General features: G+C 47.3%; 4 protein-coding genes and 1 long non-coding RNA gene across 7 annotated transcripts in view; 2 read left to right on the plus strand and 3 right to left on the minus strand.

The window, feature by feature from the left end:
- Positions 1–303: 303 nt before the first annotated feature.
- Positions 304–12,823, minus strand: LOC110186396 (putative Rho GTPase-activating protein CG5521). 2 transcript variants are annotated; one of them, XM_020955559.2, is made up of 7 exons: positions 12,166–12,823; positions 9,775–9,885; positions 8,118–8,135; positions 6,673–7,811; positions 2,510–6,606; positions 2,254–2,453; positions 304–2,095 (listed from the first exon to the last, which is right to left on the minus strand). In XM_020955559.2, the coding sequence occupies exons 1-7, from the start codon at positions 12,269–12,271 to the stop codon at positions 1,839–1,841; spliced, it is 5,928 nt and encodes a 1,975-aa protein (XP_020811218.2). In that variant the 5' UTR covers positions 12,272–12,823; the 3' UTR covers positions 304–1,838. The 2 variants fall into 2 exon arrangements, with proteins under 2 accessions (XP_020811218.2, XP_020811219.2); XM_020955560.2 differs by lacking the exon at positions 8,118–8,135.
- Positions 12,824–13,305: 482 nt separating this feature from the next.
- Gr97a (Gustatory receptor 97a) lies at positions 13,306–14,942 on the plus strand. The gene is made up of 2 exons (XM_020956266.2): positions 13,306–14,352; positions 14,421–14,942. Exons 1-2 carry the CDS (start codon positions 13,306–13,308, stop codon positions 14,652–14,654), a joined length of 1,281 nt encoding a protein of 426 aa, XP_020811925.2. The 3' UTR covers positions 14,655–14,942.
- Positions 14,943–15,002: 60 nt separating this feature from the next.
- Positions 15,003–18,492, plus strand: gammaCOP (coat protein (coatomer) gamma). 2 transcript variants are annotated; one of them, XM_020956057.2, is made up of 6 exons: positions 15,003–15,169; positions 15,461–16,116; positions 16,183–17,653; positions 17,771–17,956; positions 18,010–18,162; positions 18,228–18,492. In XM_020956057.2, exons 1-6 carry the CDS (start codon positions 15,130–15,132, stop codon positions 18,356–18,358), a joined length of 2,637 nt encoding a protein of 878 aa, XP_020811716.2. In that variant the 5' UTR covers positions 15,003–15,129; the 3' UTR covers positions 18,359–18,492. The 2 variants fall into 2 exon arrangements, with proteins under 2 accessions (XP_020811716.2, XP_020811715.2); XM_020956056.2 differs by lacking the exon at positions 15,003–15,169 and having other exon boundaries at positions 15,269–16,116.
- Positions 18,493–19,066: 574 nt separating this feature from the next.
- Positions 19,067–24,146, minus strand: pygo (pygopus family PHD finger). Its single transcript, XM_020955934.2, has 3 exons — positions 23,339–24,146; positions 20,557–23,271; positions 19,067–20,490 (listed from the first exon to the last, which is right to left on the minus strand). Exons 2-3 carry the CDS (start codon positions 22,986–22,988, stop codon positions 20,370–20,372), a joined length of 2,553 nt encoding a protein of 850 aa, XP_020811593.1. The 5' UTR covers positions 22,989–23,271; positions 23,339–24,146; the 3' UTR covers positions 19,067–20,369.
- Positions 19,513–24,245, minus strand: part of LOC147642537 (uncharacterized) — a 216,145-nt gene continuing 211,412 nt past the window's right edge. Inside the window, exon 2 of the long non-coding RNA XR_015273266.1 lies at positions 19,513–19,716. This is a non-coding gene — a long non-coding RNA (uncharacterized LOC147642537). The remainder of the gene's footprint in view (positions 19,717–24,245) is intronic.

Below are 24,245 nucleotides of genomic sequence, written 5' to 3' on the forward strand. Positions count from 1 at the left end.
CATATTACTATACCCATTCTCACCACCGATCTCAGCCAGACAACTTCACTATCGACTGTCCCCGCCTGCCAGGAAGCAGGGGGTTGATTTACCCCTAAAAGAAGAAGGTAACCCACGAAGCGGGAGTGAAGGCAATGACCTCTCGCGGAACTGGCCGGGCCCACACGTTTTCGGCCACCTGGGAACCAAGACAACAAATGAGTGTCAGTAGAGCGATTGCGTGTGCCCTGTTAATTACTGCTACAACATGTGGACAACATCTGTCCTAAGGGAGGAGGGAGGTTTGCTCGGCATCTTCAACTCTTTTTGAAATTCAAGTTATTTATTATCAAAAAAATACTCGAATGTTTCTCGAAATAAATTAGTAAATTAATATACATATGTACTATAAATGGTAGTTGTATATAATGCGTTTATGCTTGGTGTTAGTTACAAGTTTCACATAGCTTTAATTTACTTTTCGATTTATTGGTTTTATACAAAAAAGTTTGCTTACGGTTATTTGTGGTAATTAGCCTACGGATTTCTCATATATTAAAACATTTGTGCAACAAAAAGGCATTGCAATTAACTTTCAGTTGCCCGCTTTACATAAATACAAAATTAACATATACGTATGTACGCTGGTTGGTGTAAATATATATAAATATATCGTGTAAATCTATCAATTTGATCGAATTTCGTTGAAAACAATTCGCAGTGAGAATACAAAACTGATTAATATTACTTAATAAATCATCTAAGGTAACAATTTCAGTTTTTACACACAAATAAAAGGCGATTGGTTTGAACAATTTGTAGTTACTCTTTTGTTTTTGCTTGGTTTGCTTTTCTCTCTAAGACTCGCACTCCTAGTTACGATTGCCATCGACATTTTGGTAGGGTTGGGATATAGGAAACTTAACTCTAAGGCTACCTATACATTAATATAGCTCGATTACATAATACTAGGAGTTGACGTTTTGTTTTTGAATGGGCAGAGCAAGTTGTGGTTTCTATGTTCGAATTTTGATTATTCTTGCATATTTTCTTCTTTCATTATTCTAAAAGTTATCACTACCAAAAATGTGATTATTACATATACAAAACATGTCATAATACTATAATGCACATTTTTAAATCAAATATAGATTTAATTTAATTAAATAAAAAAAATGTGTCATAGTAATACCTTTTACAATAATGTTAGAAACAAGGATTATTAATTATAAATATTTAATGCACTTCTTTTTTTACTTTAAGTTATTACTTTTTGACACAATGACATTTTAGGAATAAAAAAAAAGCAAAATCTATAAATTTTGTGCGAATAGAGACCTAAAAGAAATTTCGAATTTTTCGAAGCTTCCAAGCTGCCAAACGTTGTGTAAAATATATGACATACATTGGTAAAATATTATAGTTCTAATAATAATAATTAATTATGGATAACAGATTGCAAATGGTTTAAACGCTTAGCACTGAAGCAGAGTAAATGCACTCGAATGCTTAGAGCTCCGATAATTCGTTAACATCACAACATAGGTGCTCCGATTACTTAACGGATAGCAAACGGATCGATCTATCAATAAATATGTAAAAAGAATAATGAACCATTTAAGCTAGGTAAAATTCGCAAAGCAAATACAACACAGTGTTATCTGAGGGAAATGGAAACTAGAGAGTAGAAGCGAGAATAAATTAAATACACCGAGAATTAATAATTACAATAATTAACATAGAGCGAAAATACTATTCGTTTTTGCATTTATAACTCTCTCTCCATTTGTCTCTGCATCGGTGAAAGGGCGGGAATGGGTGTGCAGTTAGTACCGGGAATCGGAGGAAAGAGACAAGTTTTATTTAAAACGTCGTTGCGGCAAAGTCGGACTCTCAGGTGGCGTATCACCACCGGCGCCGGCTCCACCTCCCACGACGATCTGCTGCAGGGAGTGCTTCTTGGTCACATTCTTGAACGGCGCTCCCAACTTTCGGGGGCCACGCGGCGAAGCGGAGGCCATTCCAGTGGCTGCCTCCATTGCAGCGGTTGATCCAGCGGAGGCCGAAGGCACTATTCCCATTATTGGTGCGGAATCAATGGAGGCTTGAACCCAACCTGCAAAACGCATAGTATTAGTATTTATAATAGAGATAATTAAAGAGATTTTACTTTAAAATGTTGAAAAATAAATGGTTTCAAGCAAAAATGGGAACAACTTTAAAGTTTGCAACGAATGATAATAGCGATATAAGGCCTTAAGATTTTTATATTACCCTTAACGGAAGCTCGATTATGATCCAGCAGAGCCGAGGCTAGGGGAGCAGCCGAGGTGCTGCTGGCATTGGATTCCCTCAGAGTGCCCAGCGTGGACAGCGGCATGGGATTGTATATGCGGCTGGCAAAGTCCTCGAAGGTGGTGCTCTCCTTGTACCTTGATGAGACGCTGTCTAGTGAACGGTTACGCTCCTCATAGCTGTTGAGATATTTAAATTACACTTTGAACTGCAACAAGCAACCATTCAAACTTACAATTGTTGGTAGAGCGGCAGTGCTGCGCGCTTCGTCCGACTGGCATTGATGGCCGTGGCCCGGATCAGGGTGGCCAGGCAGGCGCCACTCACCACGCTTTCGTTGGCCAGCGGCCCGAACCACGGCACCTCGGGCTTCCTGTTAACCGTAACCCGGAAGAGGCCGTTCCTCAGGGGGTACACCACAATGAGAACGTCGCAGAACTCGGTGGGCAGGATGTCCCGCCTGTAATCGCGATGATGTTCGCTCCATACGATGTGCACCTCGTCGTTGCCCAGATGCCGCGTCTTCAGCAGCATGGCCTCCGACGAATCCGAGGGCATCCGCGTGGCCACATGGTACACAACCTCCAGGAAGGGTGTGGCGTAGTACGGAGCCGTGGCGCCACATCCCTGACGTGGCAATCCTCCCAGGAAGCCATTGTGTGTCTCCAGGTCGATCTCCCAGCCGAGAGCAGAGACGAACATTTCGTAGGTGCTGCTGCCGCTCGTATTCCGGAGGATGCTGCCCTTGTCCTCCTGCCCGGCGGCCACATAGATCACCGCCATCTTGTGCGTTTCCCGGCACTTTTGCAGGTCCACGTTACGCAGCTCCCGCATCAGTTTCTCGCTCCTCTGCAGCAGATGCGTTCGGGAGCGTCGCTCCCAACCAGCCAGGCCCAAATGGGAGAAGAGCAGCCGGCAGTACTGGAAGGGCATCTCGGTGCGGGTGGGAAGGGAATCAAAGGAGGCGCTAGCCGAGTGTATGGACCTCTGGTCTGGCAACGAAGTAATGGAGCTGGCATGCCGTAGGGCGGGCAAGGGAGCCTGCGCCGAGTGCGTCACATACTCTTGCTCGAGGAGGCGTTGGTTCAGGATCACTGAAATGGCCTGCGCCTCCTGATTGCCACTAAGGGGACTGCTACTCGGTGCATTTAGCTGGCCAACTGTGGGCGGCACGCACTCGGGGCTGGTGTGTCCGATGTAGGCCAACATATCGTCAAGCTGGTCTAGATCCGGCGCCATATCCTGGGCCAAGGGCAGCACTCCAGCTGGGCGATGACGCAAAGTGTGGCGCGGTGCCTGCAGCTCATGGGCCACCATGGAGGACACCATTGAATCCAGCGGATGGGAGTGCTGAATCTTCGGAGTGGCTCTACTAAGAGGCGCTTCCTCCGACTTACGAGGCTCCGAGTACAGAATGGACGCATCCCAGCAGGCCTTGCCATTGAGATCCCGCATCAGGACCCTCACTTGCTTCTCGGCGGTGACCAGACCAGCAGTTATTCCACCTCCAGGAAGTTTCAGGGTGGGCAACTCTATGAAGCTGGCTACTAGGCCCGAGTTGAGCATGAAGAGTTGCATGTTCTGGGCACTCACCACTGAAGGCAGCTCCACAGAATCACGTCTAGCTTCCACCGAACCTCCATAAGCGGCGCCTCCAATGTCATCCTGCTCCTCCACCATAGAACTGAGACGAGAGGCCCCGATCCCCATGGGAAAGTGACCGATGTGGGTCACAAGGTGCATGGAAACCGCCTTGGCGCACAGCTTGATGGCCGAGATGCACTTGTAGATGGTCTCCGACGTCTGATAAGTGGCTTCGGGCAGACGGCCATCACCCTGCAAATCATCATGGGTAATGTGCATGTCGAAGTCGTCGTCCGCCGTCAGCTTCACTCTTTCGTGGCGTGGGGCTCCGGAGGCCACCTGGAGAAGTACTCGAAGCACCTGAAGCACTAGGGTATCGCCCTGATCATTGAACGGAGCCAGCAGTATAGCTACTGGTATTGCCATGCAGAATTCACCCAAACAAAGCATCAGCGATGTCAGCACCACCTTGTCCGAGTCCCTGGGTTTGGTCACGTTCTGGATCTCTAGAGCCTTGCACAGCGCGGTGATTATAAGATGAGGAACCCTTTCGATGGCTGCCAGCTGACGGCCACGCTCCGCGCACAGCTTCAGTGAATCCACGGCCACCATGGCGATGGTATGATGCTTGAACTGCAGTGCCTGCAGAAGCACCTGAAGCACTTCCTTGATGCGCGGATTGAACACCTGCGTCTCCTTGGGCTGGACATCCTTGTGATGCGGTACCGCCTGCTGGAAGAGATGGCCCTTGCCGGCAGTTGAGGCTCCCAACGAAGGCTGTGAGAGACGCAGAAGAAGCCACTGCCCCAGCTGGGCGAGGGCAATGCACCGCGCCCTGGACGAGGGCTCCCGCCTGGCACATCTCAGCACAATGTTTAGGATGTGATCCTGCAGATCCGGGCACTCCATCAGCTCGAACTTCTGAGGCGAGGGCTGCAACACGGGACGCGGTAGCAGTGAGGACGGATAGCAGAGCAGTGAGCCCAGCAGTGCCGCCACCTCGGCCCGGGGTGTGCTCCGGGAGACCTCCAGGGAAGTGAGAAGTATAGCACTCGCGTGCACCAAGTCCAGCAAGAGGAGGGTGTGCCCGGGAAGCAGTAGGCTAAGCAACCGGGGACCTTCCAGGTGCTTGAGGATAGCATAAATCAAATCCCGATCCTCACCGGTCAGCAACTGGTGGAGAGCGTGATAGAAAAGCGGTAACTGCTGCTGCATTCCCACGGTGCCTCCTTGAATAGCCAGCGAGCAGAGCAGCTGGAGGGCCCACAACTTCCCCTTCTTGAAGGATCTATCCAGCGTGAGGGAGCCGTAGCACCAGGGCGCCACGATCCCAATCGGTGGAACCAAAGTCGGAGGCGGTGGCGTGCTTTGATTATCCGAGGATATGCCTTGGTTCTGCTTGATCTTGATCAGATTCTGTGTCATCTCCAGCAGATGCATGAAGACTTGGGCATGCAGCTCTGGCTTGGGGATGCGATTTACATCACCCAGAGCGCCCAGCATGCGTTTCCACATAATGGAGGTGGAATCGGGATGCCAGCCCTCCGCCGAGCCACCCAGGATAATGCAGCGACGGCCGGAAAGGCTCCCCGAGTTGCTGCCACTGCCGTAGCTCCCCGAATTGGCGTCATCCAAGCTGGCATCGATCTGCAGTTGGGCATCCTTGATGGAACCCCCTTCGATCCCACTGCTGGCGGTGGGCGAGGGACTCCGGGAGCCCGCTCCGCTTTCGTTGTCGCCCTCCAAGTCAGTCTCCTCGGCGGCATCACTGCTCTTCCTGGCCAGCGAGTCTAGGGACATGGCCCGGCGCAAGTCTTGCGCGTTTATGCGGTTCTCTCCGTGTGGCGGCTGCTGCTGCTGTTGGAGGGGCTTGGGCTTTGGCGGAGGGGCTGCCCTGCGGCGTCTTATCCGCGCCGAATTCCTGGCCGCCGAGGCCAGGCTACCTTCGCTGTAGCTTCGACTCAGCATGGGCGTGAGTGGCACGGGTCTTGAGCCCTGGCCCGCACCTCCTTGTGACTGTGTGTGTTGGTGATGCGTCCGGTTTGGTTGGTGTTGGAGCGGCACCTGCGAAGACGAGGTCTCCTCCGAACGACTGCTATTCGACTCTGCCAGCGACTCCCGCTGCCGGCATTGGCCTGAGTTGGCTGCCGAAATAGCGGCATTGCCTCCGCCAGTGCTAGCTCCCGATCCCTGCCAGACGCTGCCGATGCGACGCCGTTTCTCGGCCCGACTCTCCGCCACCCGATCCAGGGGCAGGTCCAACAAGTTGATGCCGTAACTGTATCGCGAAAAGACCCGCGTCAGCGTCTGTATGGTCTTATTCCACTCCACGATTAGCTCCTCCCGATGCGTCAGCGATTGCAGGACATTGAGGAACTTCTCCCACAGCTGTACATTCACTGGGACCTTTGTGTGCGCTCGTATCCAGGTGACAATCAGGGTTTGGAAGATTGCAGACCCTAAAATCCCACCTAGGGTACCGCTCTTGGGGGTGCCACCGCCGTTTGGCTGATTCTGATGCAATACCACCGAGGTTACCTGCAACAGCACTAGCAGCAGCTGCTCCCAGGTCCGCGAGTCCATCTCGGTGTTCATCACCATGGTGCGGTACACATTCAGCACCTTCTTGCAGATCTCCGTCTGCTCTTCCAGCGGCGTGGAGCGATAGGTGCGTGAGCGGCCGGGGAAACAGATGTTCAGGTTGGCTGTGTTCACCAGGAACACGTTAGCCGCATTGGTCACGAATACCTGTGAGAAAGAGAGAGAGATGGATTAATAAGGACAACAACTCAATAAAGGCAGATTCGTGCTTACCTGCAGAACATTTTGCCGTCCAGCACGCACTGCCTGCTGATCCTTGGAGCCCGCCATGGCGCCCACATAGGAGGGTGTGCGCAATCGCTGACTACGCGGTGTCCCGCCCGCCGTTGACGGAGGCGGTGGATCGTCATTCGGCTCCAGCAGGAACGGTGGAGGCGTCTCGCCCGTCATCCAATCCCTGTACACAGCGATGGCAGTCCGGATCGCCTCGATCTGCGGCTTGGAGGTGAAGTTAAGGAGGAACGCCTGACGATACACCTCATGCACAAAGTTGATGTTCTCCCGACTAACGTAAAACACATCCCGGACGATCAGTCCCTGCTGGTAGCCTTGCAGTCGCACATTATCCACCTCCTCGAGGTGCAGGGTGCAGTCCAGGCGGTGACTCAACAGGCGCTCGTGTGTGAATCGAGACACCCAGTTGATGAGAACTACTACACAAGAGGCCATCACCTCCTCCTTTTTGTTGATCGACCGCATCACGGGCAAATCTAGACGCGGACTGTAGATGGAGCAGGTGACATCGAAGTTGGGCGAAAAGACGGGCAGGAAGACATCCATGAAGCGCTGCAGCAGGAAGGCAAACGCCCGGTGATCCTTCTGGGCGCGATTGTCACGCCATCGCAGACAGGCCGCCGTATGCACCATGCTGTTTAGTAGCACCTCCAGCCCGTCCCGGGGATCCGGTGGCGCTGACTTCTCGCTGGACGATGGCGGCAGTAAAGCAACCACCTCCGAACTCTGCACCGGGTGAGAGAAGGCGTTGTCGTGGAACACCGAGGCCATGCCTCCGTCCGCCTTCATGTTGGGATGCGTGAGAAAGTCCGAGGCACTGAACTCCGTGTCCGGGCCGGTGACGCCCTTCTGGGGGACAATGAGGCCGGGTATGAGATCCGCGTACATGGCGTGCACATAGCCGGGGGCATTCTCTCCCAGGGTCTGATACCATAGCAGAAAGTACCGAACGCCCTCGCGTCTTAGTTTCGGCGAGTTGCCCAGATGCAGCAGCTTGGCCATGATGCGGCTGAGGGAGTGGCATTGCCAACGACGGGCCAACAGCTCCGGCAGCAGACACAAGATCTTCTCGAGAAGCCATAGCGAACCGTCCAGCTCCTCGCGATGCGCCTTGTGAACTGTGTTGGGAATAGGAATGAATGTCTTAGTTATATTTATAAATGGAGAAAAAGGTAGGTATATTCCTGCTTGCACTACGGATGCATTCTGAACAAGCACAAGAGACAGAGAGACAGACAGAAGGAGGGATGCATGTGGTGCAGTTCGGAAATGGAAATGGTCAGTGGACATGAGATTTTTTATGGTAAACTGACTTGGAAGGCAAGGTCAGCGGGAAAGAGAAGGAGAAGGTGTTGGAGCAAGTGGAGGTGGTTACAGTTCAATGGTCAATTCAAAAATGTCAATTAGAAACCACATAAACTTACCAATGTGAAACGGAAGTTCTGCCAGATAGGGAATTTACAAAAACAGAGAGAAAAAAGTGTGTAAAATAGAGAAATAGAAGAGGGTTGGAAATTTAAAACATCATGTTTTCTTTCTTTAATTGTTTTGTTTATATTTGATTACAAATACTATCTCTACAAAAATGGGTCAAAGCATAAAGATAAACGAAACCCAAACCAGGCAGCAGACTTAATGTCACCGCTGTTTGCTTTGCTTAATTGGTGGAAATTAAATCTTCAGAAACGATATGAGATAATTAATAAAAATACAGTTTTTTAACGAAGCCTCGAAGGATACATACTCTTAAAAACATATTCAGAAAAAAATAAAAATAAATAATACATTACTCATCAAAATAAGAACGAAAAAGGAAGCTAACTTTGGGAAGACAAAGTTTGTATAACATTCTAGTTAGCCAAAGGATAATGGATTCAAATTTGAAGTCGATCATAACTAAGCCAAAAATACATTCATTTCAATTCAGATCTGTCTTGACTTTTATAAAATATAAAATTTCAAAAATTAAAATTTTTCTTAATAGACTAAAAGCTTCTGAGCCAATGTTTATCTATATTTTATATGACAATTTGTTTCTCATAACACATCCAAGAATGCATCAATTTAAATTCGGAAAGCTGTTCTGTGTTAGTTTTTATAGAGTTAAAAAATCTGCATATTTAGTTTTACAATTTTAAGAAATTAAATTTTTGTGAAATTTTGACAATTTGAAACTATAAAATTTAGTCACAAAATTTTAAAAATAAAAACGAAAAAAAAAGTTCTCCCAAAAAATGGCTACATCGATTCGGCTGTTGATGGTGATCAAGAATATATATGAAACATTCCTTCACTGCATTTCAAGCTTCTGACTGAAATTATAATACCATTGTTTAAGCCGATATTTATTGATATTTTTACATGACAATTTTTATGATAAATCAAAGTTTAAAAAACTCATAACTCAGCCAAAAATGCATCAATTTCAATTTGGTAAAATGTTTTGAGCTACTTTTTATAGGTTTAAAAAATCTGCATATTGAGTTTTACAATTTTACAAAATTCAATTTTTATCAAATTTTGACAATTGGAAAATATAAAAGTTATTCATAAAATATCGAAAATAAATTCGAAAAAAAAGTTCTCCCAAAACATGGCTAGATCGATTCGGCTGTTGATGCTGATCAAGAATATACATATATGAAACATAGGGTCGGAAACGATTCCTTCACTGCATTTCAAGCTTCTGACTGAAATTATAATACCATTGTTTAAGCCGATATTTATTGATATTTTAATATGGCAATTTTTATGATAAATCAAAGTTTAAAAAACTCATAACTTAGCCAAAAATGCATCAATTTAAATTTGATTCTGATCAAAAATATATATGAAACATAGGGTCGGAAACGACTCCTTCACTGCATTGCAAACTTCTAACTGAAATGATAATACCCTGCAAGTGTATTAAGAAACAACAAACAAACATGGAAACTTAAGTTTTGAAGTGTAATCTAATGAAAACCCACAAAGACTTTCATCTTCTTTACAAATAATTAAGTAAAATATAACATTAGTTAAACCCCTGAAGGGAGTATTATAAGAGTCCATATGTAGACTCCTCTGTGCAAGTTGAATTACCTTTTTGCTTTAGATTGGCCTCGGCTTGAATGAAGGTGTCGTAGAGTATAAAATATACATGACTGTAATTGGTCTCGAACAACGACTTGGACTCCTCTAGCTCCACATTATCTGAAAAATAAACAAACAATAGGTCATCAGTAAATCTGAGGCTTAGGTAAGGAATACAAGGGGATCGGCAATACTCTTAGGCTCTGGTAGAAGCTTCAACCTTTAATCTTCAAACCATTGGGACTGGGACTATTTTGTTTTTAATTAAGATACTTAGGTGTCTCCGTAATATAACCAATTCAAAGGGGAATTTGGATAAAAGTGTGTTAAAGTTTTTCTCTGTGCAATTGCGATAAGGACTTGTTGCCTCGACGGGGGCAACAACCAAGATAGTGACGCAATGCATCAAGAAGCACCTGTGTCGGTGCTATTTACTATCTGCTGATAACGCTGTAAATCGAAGCCCCCAGCCAGTCAATATTCCCAAACTATTCTATAGCTATTTAAAGTCAAGTTACAAAAATATCAACAACAAAAACACTCGGAATGATGGGTGCTCAGCGATCAGCGATCAGCTTTGTGATGATTCAGAGGGGAAAAGCGGGGAGCGAGAGATGTGGGGTATTCACTGCCATTGCCGGCTTGCTGTCATCAGCAAAACACACAGCAAAAGCAGAAGAAAGCTAAACAACGAGATAAAAGCAAGGTAAGAAACGTTTTGAAACCGGTTTCCCAGCAGAAGGCCAACACGCAGAAAGCGAAGACGAGTCTACGAGTGCACGGGAAATAAAGAAGGTATTACTAACAATCTTCACAAAGAAGTAACGTCTGTAATGGTGAATTTAGTATTTAAAATCAAGGTTATTAGGTAAATCATTTAATCATATTCTTATTATATAAATAAGTTTATAATTACGTATTCTATATTAAGTTTGATATATAGTTCAGTAGCAAATATACTATTTTTTCCAGTGTCCTATTGTTGATGAACTGGTTAAAAAACAATTGGGAGCGCACAGGCATTGGGAAGAATGTCTAAATGTCTAATGCGTGTAATTTGCCAAGGGACAATGGGGCAACGAAGCAACAACAAAAGCGATATACCATACACCATCAACAATGGTGCACCACCACCGGCGGGTGGCGGCAGGCAGGTGTATTAGTGATTTGTTAAATTGTGTAGGGAAGCATAGGCACCTGTTGGAAATCGCTCGAATAGGTGACACAAAAAGAAAGCCACTGAAACGAGGTGAGGAGAAGGTGTTGAAGGAGAAGAGGGATCACCTGAAGGAGGGGAAGGTGGGAGATTGCACATATCTGCGACTCGTACTCGAACCCGCACTTGCTGTACATACTGTGTTAATACCGTACAACTTGGCTAAGCTAAATGCAAGGGGAGATTTTAGTGATTTAAGGTAATAATTTCTAAATAAATAAATAGGCAAAAATATAAAATTATGATAGCCTTAGTAATCATACAAATTATCTAGTATTTGCCAATTACCCTTATAATTATAATAATGAGCAATAAATAAGTTTTTTTCGTTTTTTAGTTCAAGTTTATTATTTAGAGTGAGCACAAGCCAAAGGGTTTGTGGTAACATAAACTCAACTATGTATGTTTAAAATTAAAAACTTTAGGTAATGAGACCTAATTTTTTTATAAATTATACATATAAGAAGTCCCACAATGTCGAAGTAGATCAAACTTGTCTTTGGGAAGCCTGACTGTAGCTCCACTTGTTCGTTTCTTTATCATTTAACGTTTTTCACACATTTTCGCTTGCCACATAGCGGAGCATGTGTACGTCGGTTGATTTTTTACTTATCTTTTTCCGTTTCTTTTTGCATAAATTAATGCTTCTAGTGGAGAGAAAAGGGGTATAGAGTATGGCACATTATGGTTCGGTTTGGCATGGAATATATGGAGGTTCTTTTGCGCCCAACAGGAAATGGCCAACGCGGTGGCCCCACATTTTGTTGTTGTTGCTGCTCCAACCGTGGACTGTGGGCAGAACGTCATTGAGTGAGCGCGAGCCACTGTGGAGCGAAAATGGTTCGACAAAGACGCCCACTTACCTAAAACAAAAGTATATAAAAACAGCCAACCAGTTTCATTGTTATTGCTATGAATGCAAATAAATTATGAAATAATTAACATCCAACAAAACCGCCAACGCAGGACCTTGCTCTAATGTTAAGTCGTAACAAAACGTTAAACACGATGAAGTACCTTAACTGGAGCATAAAATACTAGTTTTAAACTTATTTGAACTATTTATGGAAAAAGCCGAGAGTTAGGAGTACAAAATCAAACTTCACATGAACCCAAAGCTCAGATTTAATATGTAATTCGGTGCCCAAACATGGTTTACAAAAGCCATTCGGAAGAAACCTTACCTAATATCATGCGTAGGTGTCGCAACCGGGAAGCGGAATCTTTCTTGCAGTCCTGCAACTTGGCCGTGGATTTCTTCACATCCGCATGGGACTTTTTGGTAAACATTTTGCACCTTGTGTTTTCTGGTATTCCACACACCAACACACATCACACGAACAACACAAATGCAGGCGGCGGCACAGGCATGTGTGAGAGTCTGTATACACTTTCTATTCGCTGATTTTTCAGATTTTCTCGTTCAGCCTTCTTTGCCCGATTTTCTGGCCTTTTCGCCTTTTTCAGCTATTTATTTATACGCGCACGCCAACGAATAGCACTTTTGTCCAGCGAAGCGCCCCGGAGAAATTATTTAGAAACGCCCGCCGCTCTCTTGCCCGCTGACGTTGCTGGCTGCACGACGTGGGACGGGGGTGGCGACGGAGGGGGCGGTGTACTGGGTCCGGAGCTTTGCTTTTCGCTGCTGTTTTCCGTTTGTTTTCCCGCACCTATTTCATCGCGCACTTGTCACTGGCACTCCCGGGCGTCGCGGACTTGCACCTGCAGGCTAACGGCGCGGATTTTACAGCACATTTTCCCTGCTTTTCGCGTTAATGTTTTCCTTTTCCATTTGCGTCGCGTCCAGCTCCAGTTCCGTTCACCTTGTGTGGTTCCGATTCCGCTCCGCTCGCAACGGTTCATGCTTACCTGACTCCAACTAGTTCGCGGTGAGAGCTATGCTATAAGCGGTTCATGCCGCAGCTGTTCGGGAATTTTTGAAAATTAAACAGGTGATTTAAGAAGACTACTTAAATGCAGATATTGTAGATGAATGGTCTTGAAAACATACCTAGTTATCAGGGGATTGCTAACCGGATATCTGGAAATATCTTTGATCATGACACAATTATTATATTAAATTTGCCTGCTTACAAAGAAATTGCTTAAGTATGACTTAGATAACTTATTTTTCAGATTCTGGTAAAACTAAGAGAGAAACAAATTTAAAGACTCTATAGAAATTAAAATACCCTTATATTAAAAAACCAATTCACCCCACTCATATAGCTCTTACCAATTATATAATTTAATCTTTGATAAGAGTAAGTAATTAATCGGCAATTTGCCCTGGAAAGGCAGCAAAGGCTGCCGAAATCAGTACCATGAGATTCGTGCGCAAGCAAACACGTCGTATAAGGACCTTATGGCTTCGGTTCCTCCCCCGACAATTCCGGCGGTGGAAGCACCACAGCCAGTTGGTATTTGTGTGCCTTAGTATAACCATAATGGTCAATACCCTTTATGGATTTTATCCCGGACTCTTTTCTCTAAAACGTAGAAAGTTTGTATTTTCTAAAGTGATTGCGGCTTACTGTTTCGCAGTGGCCTCGATATTTTTATTGTTTTATATTTGGCACATCTATAAGGAAGTGTCGGAGGGATATATAAGCCTACGCCATACTATAGAAACGTATTGCTACATGAATGTCGCCGTTTGCCTCATAAACTTCATCACCCAGTGGCCGATAATAAAGCCAGTTTTACAATTCCAAAATAGTGTACCTCTTTTTGAGGTCCTTAATTCCTTTGACATTCCCATGATGTTAGTGTGGAGGGCCTTTATCTACGCTGTCCTCAAAATTCTCGTTTGTCCGCTGGTCGAGTATATAACCATGATTCTCTACCAAAGACGGGCCCAACCGGACCTTAGTTGGACCAGTTTTGCAAATATCAGGACGATGCTGCCACTGATAGTTTCCAATCAGATAAACAACTGCTTCTTTGGAGGTCTGGTAATAGCCAACTCAATAGTGGCAGCGATTAATAAAAAGTTACTCAGCATAGTCAAGGAGGCCAATATGCTGCAAACTCCTGGCCAAATGAATCTTCAGAAACCCTATTATCGAATGCGTCGCTTCTGCGACTTGGCCGATGAATTGGATGAACTGGCGAAGAAATATGGCCTGACTGCCTGGTACTCCAAGGAATATTTGCGGTTCACAGACTGGTCTATGATCCTGTCCATGTTGTCAATGAACCTAATTGGTATTACGCTGGGCTTGTACAATCAGTATCTGACCATTGCTGATTACTATATTAACGAGGAGTCCTTCGATCTCTTTCTGGCCATTGATCAGTTGGTGTTTTTAACAGTTCCCTTCATGGAAATTTTCATGGTTGCCAGAATAAGCAATCAAATGTTGCAGGAGGTGGGTTTATAATTAAAAATGTTCAGTTCCATTCATATTTAATTCATATTCCCCTTTACACTCCTTAGACCAGGAGAACCGGAGATCTCTTGCAACGCTTTGATCTGCAGCACGCGGATATCCGATTTAAACAAGTCGTTAATGCCTTCTGGCTACAGGTCTCCACGATTGACTACAAATTGATGCCTCTGGGTCTCTTAGAGCTAAATACATCCTTGGTTAATACAGTTTTTTCAGCCGTCATTGGATACTTGTTGATTCTTATTCAGAGTGACTTGACACTCCGATTTTCACTTAAATAAATGTTATTTAAGTTATATGGGACGAATAATTAAATGCTTCTTTATTTACATATATTTAAAGAACAAATAAAAGATATTAAAGAACATTTTTAATTTCAACGCGATAAAAACATTCAAATGACAACAACGAAGAAGTTTTAAAGCCGCTTTCGTTTTTTATTAAAATATAAGACAGTTTTATGATTATTTAAGTATCGTTCATGTCAAGATAATGCAAAATGTGTATTATTGTAATAGTAGATAATAGATATATTTCTATAAATTAAACCTAAATGAAAGATTTTAAAACAAGTTGAAGCCGGCATTGAAACCGCCCTAAAAGTTATCGATTGACACGCTTCGTGCCGCAAGTGGAACCAGAATCTTGTCGGCAATCGCCAACTGGTTCATAAATGAACCAACTGGCCCCGCTGAGTGACGTGTAAGCAGAAAACCATTTCGTTTGTTTTATCAATTTCTCGTGAATTTGCCGAAAATGGGTTCCTTCCGCCGCGACAAAGATGAGGAGGAGGACGGTGAGTAGCGCTCCCTAACGCCCGAGACTTACTAATCCCACGCCAGAGGAGTCCAATCTGCGAAAAACTCCAGCGCGCTGGAAGGTGCTCCGCTGGCAGAGACATCACACTCTCACACTTACACACTAAGTCAAGCACACACACACACCCCCCACTCACACAGAGAGAAAATAAAAGTATCGAGTTGTCCCCAAAAGAAAATTAAATAAAACCTGATCGAGAAAATGAATTATTTTTCCTTCACCACGCACAAACATCGCGGCGGCGGCTTTGGAACTTCAACGAAAACAGGACCAGTCAATGCCTACCAGAACCTGGAGAAGACGTCGGTGCTGCAGGAGACGCGCACCTTCAACGAGACGCCGGTCAACGCCCGCAAGTGCATCCACATCCTCACCAAGATCCTATATCTGATCAACCAGGGTGAGCAGCTGGTCGCCCGCGAAGCTACCGACTGCTTCTTCGCCATGACGAAGCTCTTCCAGTCCAAGGACGTGGTACTGCGCCGCATGGTCTATCTGGGCATTAAGGAGCTGAGCTCCATTGCCGAGGACGTGATCATTGTTACCAGCTCGCTAACGAAGGATATGACAGGCAAGGAAGATCTGTATCGGGCAGCCGCAATTCGTGCCCTGTGCAGCATCACGGACAACACTATGCTGCAGGCCGTGGAGCGATACATGAAGCAGTGCATCGTGGACAAGAATGCTGCCGTGTCGTGTGCCGCTCTGGTTAGCTCCTTGCGCCTGGCCAGCACCTCCGGCGAAGTGGTAAAGCGGTGGGCCAACGAGGCCCAGGAGGCCATGAATAGCGATAACATTATGGTGCAGTATCATGCCTTGGGGCTGCTCTACCACATCCGCAAGTCGGACCGTCTGGCAGTGTCCAAGCTGGTCAACAAGCTGACCCGGGGTTCGATGAAGAGTCCCTACGCCGTCTGCATGCTGGTGAGTTGCTTTTAGAGCATCAAAAGAATCTTCGTCCCTAGTAATTAAAGAATATTTTCTCCGTAGATACGCATCGCCTGCAAGCTTATCGAAGAGGAGGACATTCCCTCTGAGGAGCTATCGGATTCGCCTCTCTTCACCTTTATTGAGAGCTGTCTGCGGCACAAAAGTGAAATGGTCATCTATGAAGCAGCACATGCTATCGTCAACTTGAAGAACACTAATCCCCGAATGCTCACGCCGGCATTCTCCATCCTTCAGCTCTTCTGTAGCTCACCGAAAGCCACTCTCCGTTTTGCGGCTGTGCGCACGCTCAACAAGGTGGCCATGACACATCCGGCGGCAGTGACTACCTGCAACCTAGACCTGGAGGGTCTGATCACCGATTCCAATCGATCGGTTGCCACGCTGGCCATTACCACGCTCCTAAAGACCGGCGCCGAGTCATCGGTTGAACGTCTCATGAAGCAGATCTCTACGTTTGTGGCTGAGATCTCCGATGAGTTCAAGGTTGTGGTCGTCCAAGCGATTTGCGCCCTCTGCTCCAAGTATCCGCGAAAGCATACAGTGCTTATGAACTTCCTTAGCGGCATGCTACGCGAGGAGGGCGGTTTGGAGTACAAGACCTCCATTGTGGACACGATTATCACTATTATTGAAGAGAACGCAGACGCCAAGGAGTCCGGGCTGTCACATCTCTGCGAGTTTATCGAGGACTGCGAACACGTGTCGCTGGCGGTGAGGATTCTCCACTTGCTGGGCAAGGAGGGACCCTTCGCGGCCACGCCCTCGAAGTACATACGGTTCATTTACAATCGCGTGATCTTGGAGAGTCCAATTGTAAGAGCTGCTGCCGTGACGGCTTTGGCCCAGTTCGGAGCCTCATGTCCGGCCCTGCTGAGCAATATTCTGGTCCTGCTCGGCCGCTGTCAGATGGATCCGGATGACGAGGTGCGGGACAGAGCCACCTACTACCTGAGCATCTTGAACTCGGAGAGGGCGGACCTCTACAAAAACTACATCATCGAGCGGGAGAACTGCTCTCTGGCTCTGCTCGAGAAATCGCTAGTGGATCATCTCAATGGTGACCTGGATACTCGCTTCGATATTTCCATAGTGCCCAAGGCGGCAATCGTCAAGGCAGAGGTAAATAACGATGTCATGCTGGTCACCAGCAGCGCTCCCCGGCCGCCAAAGATCACGCGCGAGGAGGAGAGTGCTGCCCGACTGGCCCAGTTGCCGGGCATCCAGGTCCTTGGGCCCATCCATCGTAGCACCGCTCCCATTCAGCTCACGGAAAGCGAGACAGAGTACACGGTGCAGTGCATCAAGCACATCTTTTGCCAGCATGTGGTCTTCCAGTTTGATTGCCTCAACACCTTGTCCGACCAGTTTCTGGAGAATGTGCGGGTCGAACTAACGCTGCCCGACGGATTCACAGCCAGGGCAGTAATTCCGTGTCCCAAGTTGCCGTACAATGAGCTGCAGACCACATTCGTCATCGTGGAGTTCCCGCCCGATGCAGCCAGTTCCATTGGTAAGTCGACTCAACAACATATAGAATACATTAATGTTTTTATCTAGCAACTTTAGATCACAAAAATAATTAAATATTTCTTTTTTTATCACTTGTATTATATTCTCATACGTACAGCCACTTTCGGTGCCACTTTGAGATTTGTTGTTAAGGACTGTGATCCTAACACTGGGGAGCCCGATTCGGAGGAGGGCTATGACGACGAATACATGCTGGAGGACCTAGAGATCTCGGTGGCTGATCAGATACAGAAAACGAAGAAGAACAACTTCCAGGTTGCCTGGGATGCGGCCGACAGCGAAGGTGAGTGCACCCAATACATGAAGTAAATCGTAAAATTTATTTGAATCTTTCAGAATGGCTGCAAGCCGAGGATACCTTTGTGCTATCGGCGGTCACCACCTTGCAGGATGCTGTCAATACGATCGTGAAAATACTGGGCCTCGGAGCAGCAAATCTCTCGGAAAATGTACCTGAGGGAACGCATCTACATACGCTGCTCTGCTCAGGTAGACTTCATTAAAAACCTTGCTCTAAATTTGGATTTTAATGAGGGATTCTTCTCTATTCATAGGTACGTTCAGAGGTGGCGCCGAGATTCTGGTCCGAGCCAAACTGGCATTATCCGAGGGTGTTACGCTGAACCTGAACGTGCGCAGCACAGATCTGGAAATAGCGGAGCTCATAACGGCAGCCATCGGATAAGACAGCGCTCCATGCAGGAAACTCGTCTGGTTCCTGCGTGCCGTCAATATAATCTAAAATTAAAACGATTAAAGCATTGAAACAGAAGAGCCCTACACTTAATCAAAAGAATATAATTTGTACCTTTAAGTGAATTCTGTCTCTGTAATAATTTTATAACCTTATCCACAATTATCCTCGGCATTGTTACTACGCCCGCCCTTTTCCAAACTGTTTTATGTGGCTTCTACGGCAATGCATCCATTAAAATGTATTGCATTTCTTTATGCCCCACAATTAGCCTGTGCATTTAGCTTAAGTATAAAAACAAAGAAAATTATAAATAAATACATGTGTATATGCAATGCAAACCCGAGCTTAAAAAACCGTATTTATTTGTGGTCAATCTGATTTCGAGAAATATGACCAGGAAAAAGCTATTATTTATAGTCAATCAAAGAACAGGTCCATTCTTTACTTTGCTTTTGTCAATCAGAGTTGATATATTCATATAGTTATTGGGTAAACTTCAAGAAAGTTTTTTGCCATCCCTTAATATGCATCCAATGAATAGAGAATAGAAAGATATACTCGTTAGTATCTTAATTTTCAAAAACAGCAAAGACTTGTTTAGGCTTGAATTTCTTCTTTTCATACGAACTTCAAAAGAACCATTTCTTTAAAAAAGCTCTTAAATTTTCCCAATTTGATTAATCCGTTAACTCACCCTTTATATATTTTTATGTCGTATTTTATTTAATTATAAATAACTTAAAGTTGCAGTTAAACCTAGAGTACTTTTTGTTTTTCCTATTTTTACAAATTTGTTTTGTTTTTAAATCGTTTGTTTTTCTGTTGTTTTATTCAAACATACTTCTTCGTCTTAAATTACAAATTTTTCCTCTAGATCCTCTTTTTCTCGCACATGAAGTTATAATTTCTTAAGCTTTCTTTTGTTTTTTGTTCGCAATCGATTCCTTCGTTCATTTTACTTAATTTCCTGGCTATATATTGAATATTTTTGTATGTAAAAATGTATCGTTCAATTCACGCCACTTTCGCAGTATTTAGAAATTTAAAATGTAAAAAATAAGATTGGTAGTAATAACAAATATAATAACACTCATTCTCACTCTCGTCTCTCACACGCAGACATTTCACAATTGATAATTTCATTTCGTTACTAATTTTCACATCATATCCATTCTCATTCTCAAAAATGTGTGTTGTTCTTATTGTGTTGTTAAATATCCCAGTGGACCAAGAGACAATAGTAAAACGAAACAATCGCAAAATGTTCGTAGAACACACAAAGAAAGGATATAAGCCGAGAGCTATCCGGAAATCAGCAACAAGTGCTTCCTTCATTTTACTTTCTACTTTTTTTTATCTCAAATCGTCCTTTTCCTATCCGATTGCGATATCGCTTACAATGTTATGGTCTACTGAGATTTTATTCAGATAATATGTTTGATGCTTGATTTGTTTGTTGTTTATTTAATTACGAGTTCTTGGTTTCCAGGTTTCCCTATTCGAATGGATAATCCCTTCCGGTTCGCTCTCCGTAATTTCATTGAATTTCTCTTTATTATACAAACTAGATATTGTTGCTTAGCCTTCTGTCATTACTCGATTTTCTGTGATACCAAACATGCAGACACATACACACATATTACAATTATATTACAATTAACATATTTCGTTTATACTTTTTTCGTTAAAGTTTACTTTTTCTTATTTTTGTTTGTTTCTGTTTCCATTTCTGTTTCGGTTTCAGGAGGATGTCGCGAGTGAGCCTTGGAGCCCGGAGCTGAAAGTCACAACACTGCTCCGGCACTTACAGGTTACAGGGATCAGATCTTGATCTTGATCTTTTAGGGGCAGGAGGGGATCATGACTATTGAGCAGCTGAAGAGTCTTACCAATTAAGATACGAGTTAATGCTTGGATAATTTTTATACAGTGAGTGAGTGCTAGCTGGTGTGCTTGGGGCTTATTGATATATCATGAGTTACGCCGCTTCCCAGCCGCTTCAACACTTGAACTTGACCATGGGTATATGCTTGGAAGACACACACTTGTCGCAGCACCACTCGGCAAACACCTCCTTGTTGAGCATTTGGAAGGCGGCCTCGGTGAGGCCCACGCAGGTTCTGCAAAGCAACGAAAGTTCAACATGAGTAAGCTAATTCAATTTGGCTCGGGGTCCAAGAACCTACCTGTGAAAGAAGAAGTTACAACCGGATTCACAGAACACGGCTTCGTCGTTGTCGTTCACCTCCTTGTGGCACATGCCACACGGATAGATGGGAGGCGCGTTTGGATTCTGCGGATTGAAAACCATCGGCTGGCCAGGCGGATACATCTTTCCGCCGCCCATTGTCATCGGTTTGGGGCCTACGCCCATTGGACCACCGACGCCCATCGGTCCGCCGCCGCCCATCGGTCCCATGTTGCCCATTGGACCGCCAGGTCCCATGGGTCCTCCGCCGCCGCCAAACATATTCGGCCCAGGGCCACCCATCGGATTGTGGTGATGTGGATGCTGGTGCGGATGTCCGTGGTGGGGCTGCATGTGAGGGTGTGGGGGTCCGTTCATGCCACCGGGCCCGGGTCCTGGTCCCGGCACGCCGCCCATGTGACCGTGTCCCATATGCGGGCCGGCATTTCCGTGCGGTCCTCCCATCATATGCGGATTTGGGCCGCCGCTCATGTGAGGCGGCATGCCTCCGGGACCGCCGTGCATCCCACCAGGGCCTCCCATCATGTGCGGCGGTGGCGGGCCGCCGGGATGGTGGTGGGGATGCGGATGCGGGTGTTGGTGCGGGTGGTTCATCAGCTGCGGGTGCGGGGGACCGAGATGGGAAGGCTGCTGCGGCGGCAGCATCTGATTCATGCCCATGCCGGGGCCGGGGACACCGTGACCGTGACCAGGACCGGGTCCATGGCCCGGTGGTCCGCCCATGTGCTGCTGCTGCATAGGAACTGCGTTCGGGTTCATCTGCTGACCCATCATGGGCCCATTGTTGTTGTTATTGCTATTGTTGTTGTTGGGACCGGAACCGGGACCATTGGGACCGGCGGGCGACTGCAACGGACTGGGTCCGGCATTGGGCATTCCCGGACTCGGTCCGGCGCTATTTAGCGAGTGGTGCGGTGACATGGCGGGCGGCGCTGGCGAGGATGTAGGCACTGACGTGGACGACATCGACGATGTCGCCGTCGATGTGGGCGTGAGCGAGGGCGTGGCTCCCGGGGCTGGCGAGGGCACAGAGGTGGCCACCGAGGTGGCAGAGGGTCCGTTCGACTGCAGCGACGTGGGAACGCCGCCCAGCCGACCGGCTGCCGGCGAGAGGTGAGGATTTTGATTGTTAATGCTGCCGTTGTTTGTATTGCTTCCGTTGTTGTTGTTGTTGCCACCGACGCCACCTCCAGGATTTCCGTTGCCGCCGAGCATGTTGTTCCCTGGACCGCCCGGGTTGTTGCTGTGCGCGGGAGAGATGCCACCAGGTCCCACAAGGCCGCCGGGCCCAGGTCCAGGACCCGGTCCAGGTCCGCCGGGCATATGTCCGCCATGCCCTGTGGGTCCATTGCCCAGCGGACTGTGTAATGGGGGCGGACCCATCTGTCCATTGTTCATCGGTGGCTGCGGAGGTTGTTGTTGTTGCTGCTGAACACCTGGATTTCCACCAGGACCAGGACCTCCGGGTCCCGGGCCCGATGGTGGTCCCAGCGGGCTGCCAATCGGATTACCCATGGGCGAGCCCATAGGAAGTGAGTTCATCGGCGAATTTTGTCCTGGGCCACCACCCATTGGGGAGCCCTGCATGGTCCGCGGATTTGGGCCGTTGGGGCCACCGCCCATAGGCGACAGGCCGCCCATACCCATGTGATGGGGTGATATGCTGGGGCCACCCATTCCGCCCATGGGGCTCATGCCACCCATGCCAGCCATGCCGCCCATGGGACTGCCCATTGACACAGGGCCACCGGGTCCTCCTGGACCGCCTGGTCTTCCGTGGTTCATGTGCGGCGGCAGGCCCACACCAGGTCCGGGTCCCATTTGATGCGGATGCATGGGACTCATGCCTCTCATCGGCGGCGGGCCGCCCATGTGCGGATGCGGTCCATGCGGATGACCCATTGGTCCGCCAGGATGATGCGGATGCATATGCGGGTGCATGTGCTGTGGTGGAGGCGGTCCGCCGCCCATTCCCATGCGATCCTCCCAGTGCTGATGGCCACCAAAGTGGCCTCCCGGCCCGCCACCCGGACCGCCGCCCATCTGGTTCATCGCCGCCATCGCGGCGGCCGCTGAGCTGGACATCGCCGAGACCTGGGGGCTGTCGTCGAACGGATTCGAGGCAATAATGGTGTCGCCAAAGCCGCCCATTGGTGGCGGCGGAAGCAGGTCCTGCGGCGTCGGCGGCGCCTGCTGCTGCTGCATGGAGTTGGCAGCAGCTGCTGCAGCGGCCGCCGCAGCCGCTGCCGCTGCTGCCGAATTGGCGGCACTGGATGTTTTCCGCCGCTTCTTCGGATTGCTCGGCGCCGAGATGATGTCCGACGGTGGCGGCGGCTTGAAGTCGGGCGGACATAGTCCTCCCGCTGGACCCGGCAAACGATATGGCGCCATACCGAGATTATGGGTCATATTCGAGGTATTTTTCTTCCGAATGGTGGCAGCTTTTCTTCAACTACGGGGTGGCAAGAAATTCGGTTCTGAGCGGCGTCGCCAATCCCGCGCTGGAGATCTCGACGCTGGTGAATGGGGGGTGGAGTGGGTTTGGAGAGAGCTGTAGCAGACGTCACTTAATGCGGCTCCTCCTCGTCGGGCTTCTCCTCAGGAAGCCAATCCGAGCGTAACTTGTCGGTATCTGGGACTATTTGCCGGTTATCCACTTGGCGCGGCCTGCGTCCGCCAGGGGGTTAAAAGCCTGCGGGTGGTGGAGAGAGGGCGCCTAATGAAACTTCCGCTCGCCGGGTTCAGTAGTCATCACTCACCAAATCATCTCTTGGCCAGGATCGGGACAAAAATTCGAGTTTCTTGAGCGGCCGCCGCCGCCGCAGGTAGTAAACACTTTCGGCGCAATGAACGGCAACCCCGGTTCTTTTTTTGGGTTGGCAACTCTACGCAGGCAACTCAGCGCTGCTGGTTCTGCTGCAGCGTCGTGTTGTCTCGCTTTAAAAGCGCCAAGCACCTGCCGCCGCTGGCTTGCAACAAACAGTGGGGAAGCGGGCGGGAGGGGGGAACCAGGGATTTTGTTTATAACTATTTCGCACTCCGATCGACCGATTTATCCTCGGAGATTGGGCTCCGCTTGCTAACGCTCTTTCGCACTCGCACACACTCGCGACCTCTTCTTCTTGCCAGCAATTTTATGTCCTCTTCGCACCGCCGCGGCAGCAATTCACTGCGTTTTTGCCTTTAATTGCACGCTGCAATTGATAATTGTTGTGTTTAAATCTTTATATGCTGCGCGCTGCACGGACCCGGACGCTGGGGTGCGAAAATGTGTTTCGTTTCGCTCGCGTTTTCGGTTTTCTTTTTTGTTGATGGCCGCTGCTGCACTGGTGCTGCAGCATCAACTTTTATCAAGAGCGGGGTTTGCGGGGGAGGCGGCCTTCGCGCGTTTTGCCGTCTGCGCGCACTCGCCGTTCCGTTTTCGTTTTCTACCTTATTTTACCAATAGCACTTTAACCCGTGTTTGTTTTGTTCAATTTTTGCATGCGAGGAAGAGAAATATAAATAATTTTCTCGCAAGTCAGCCAGTGTGACCGTGTGCCGACGCAAGCTAAACGCCGGAATTCCAGAGTTGCGGTTCAGTGTGACCAGATGTTGAACTGGTAGGTTTTTTTTAAATACCTAATTTTGTTAATTTAATTAAATAATTGAAAACGATATTTGATA

Source organism: Drosophila serrata, unplaced genomic scaffold, assembly GCF_035046125.1.
Source record: "Drosophila serrata isolate PLE 108 unplaced genomic scaffold, ASM3504612v1 contig_382, whole genome shotgun sequence".
Taxonomy (NCBI): domain Eukaryota; kingdom Metazoa; phylum Arthropoda; class Insecta; order Diptera; family Drosophilidae; genus Drosophila; species Drosophila serrata.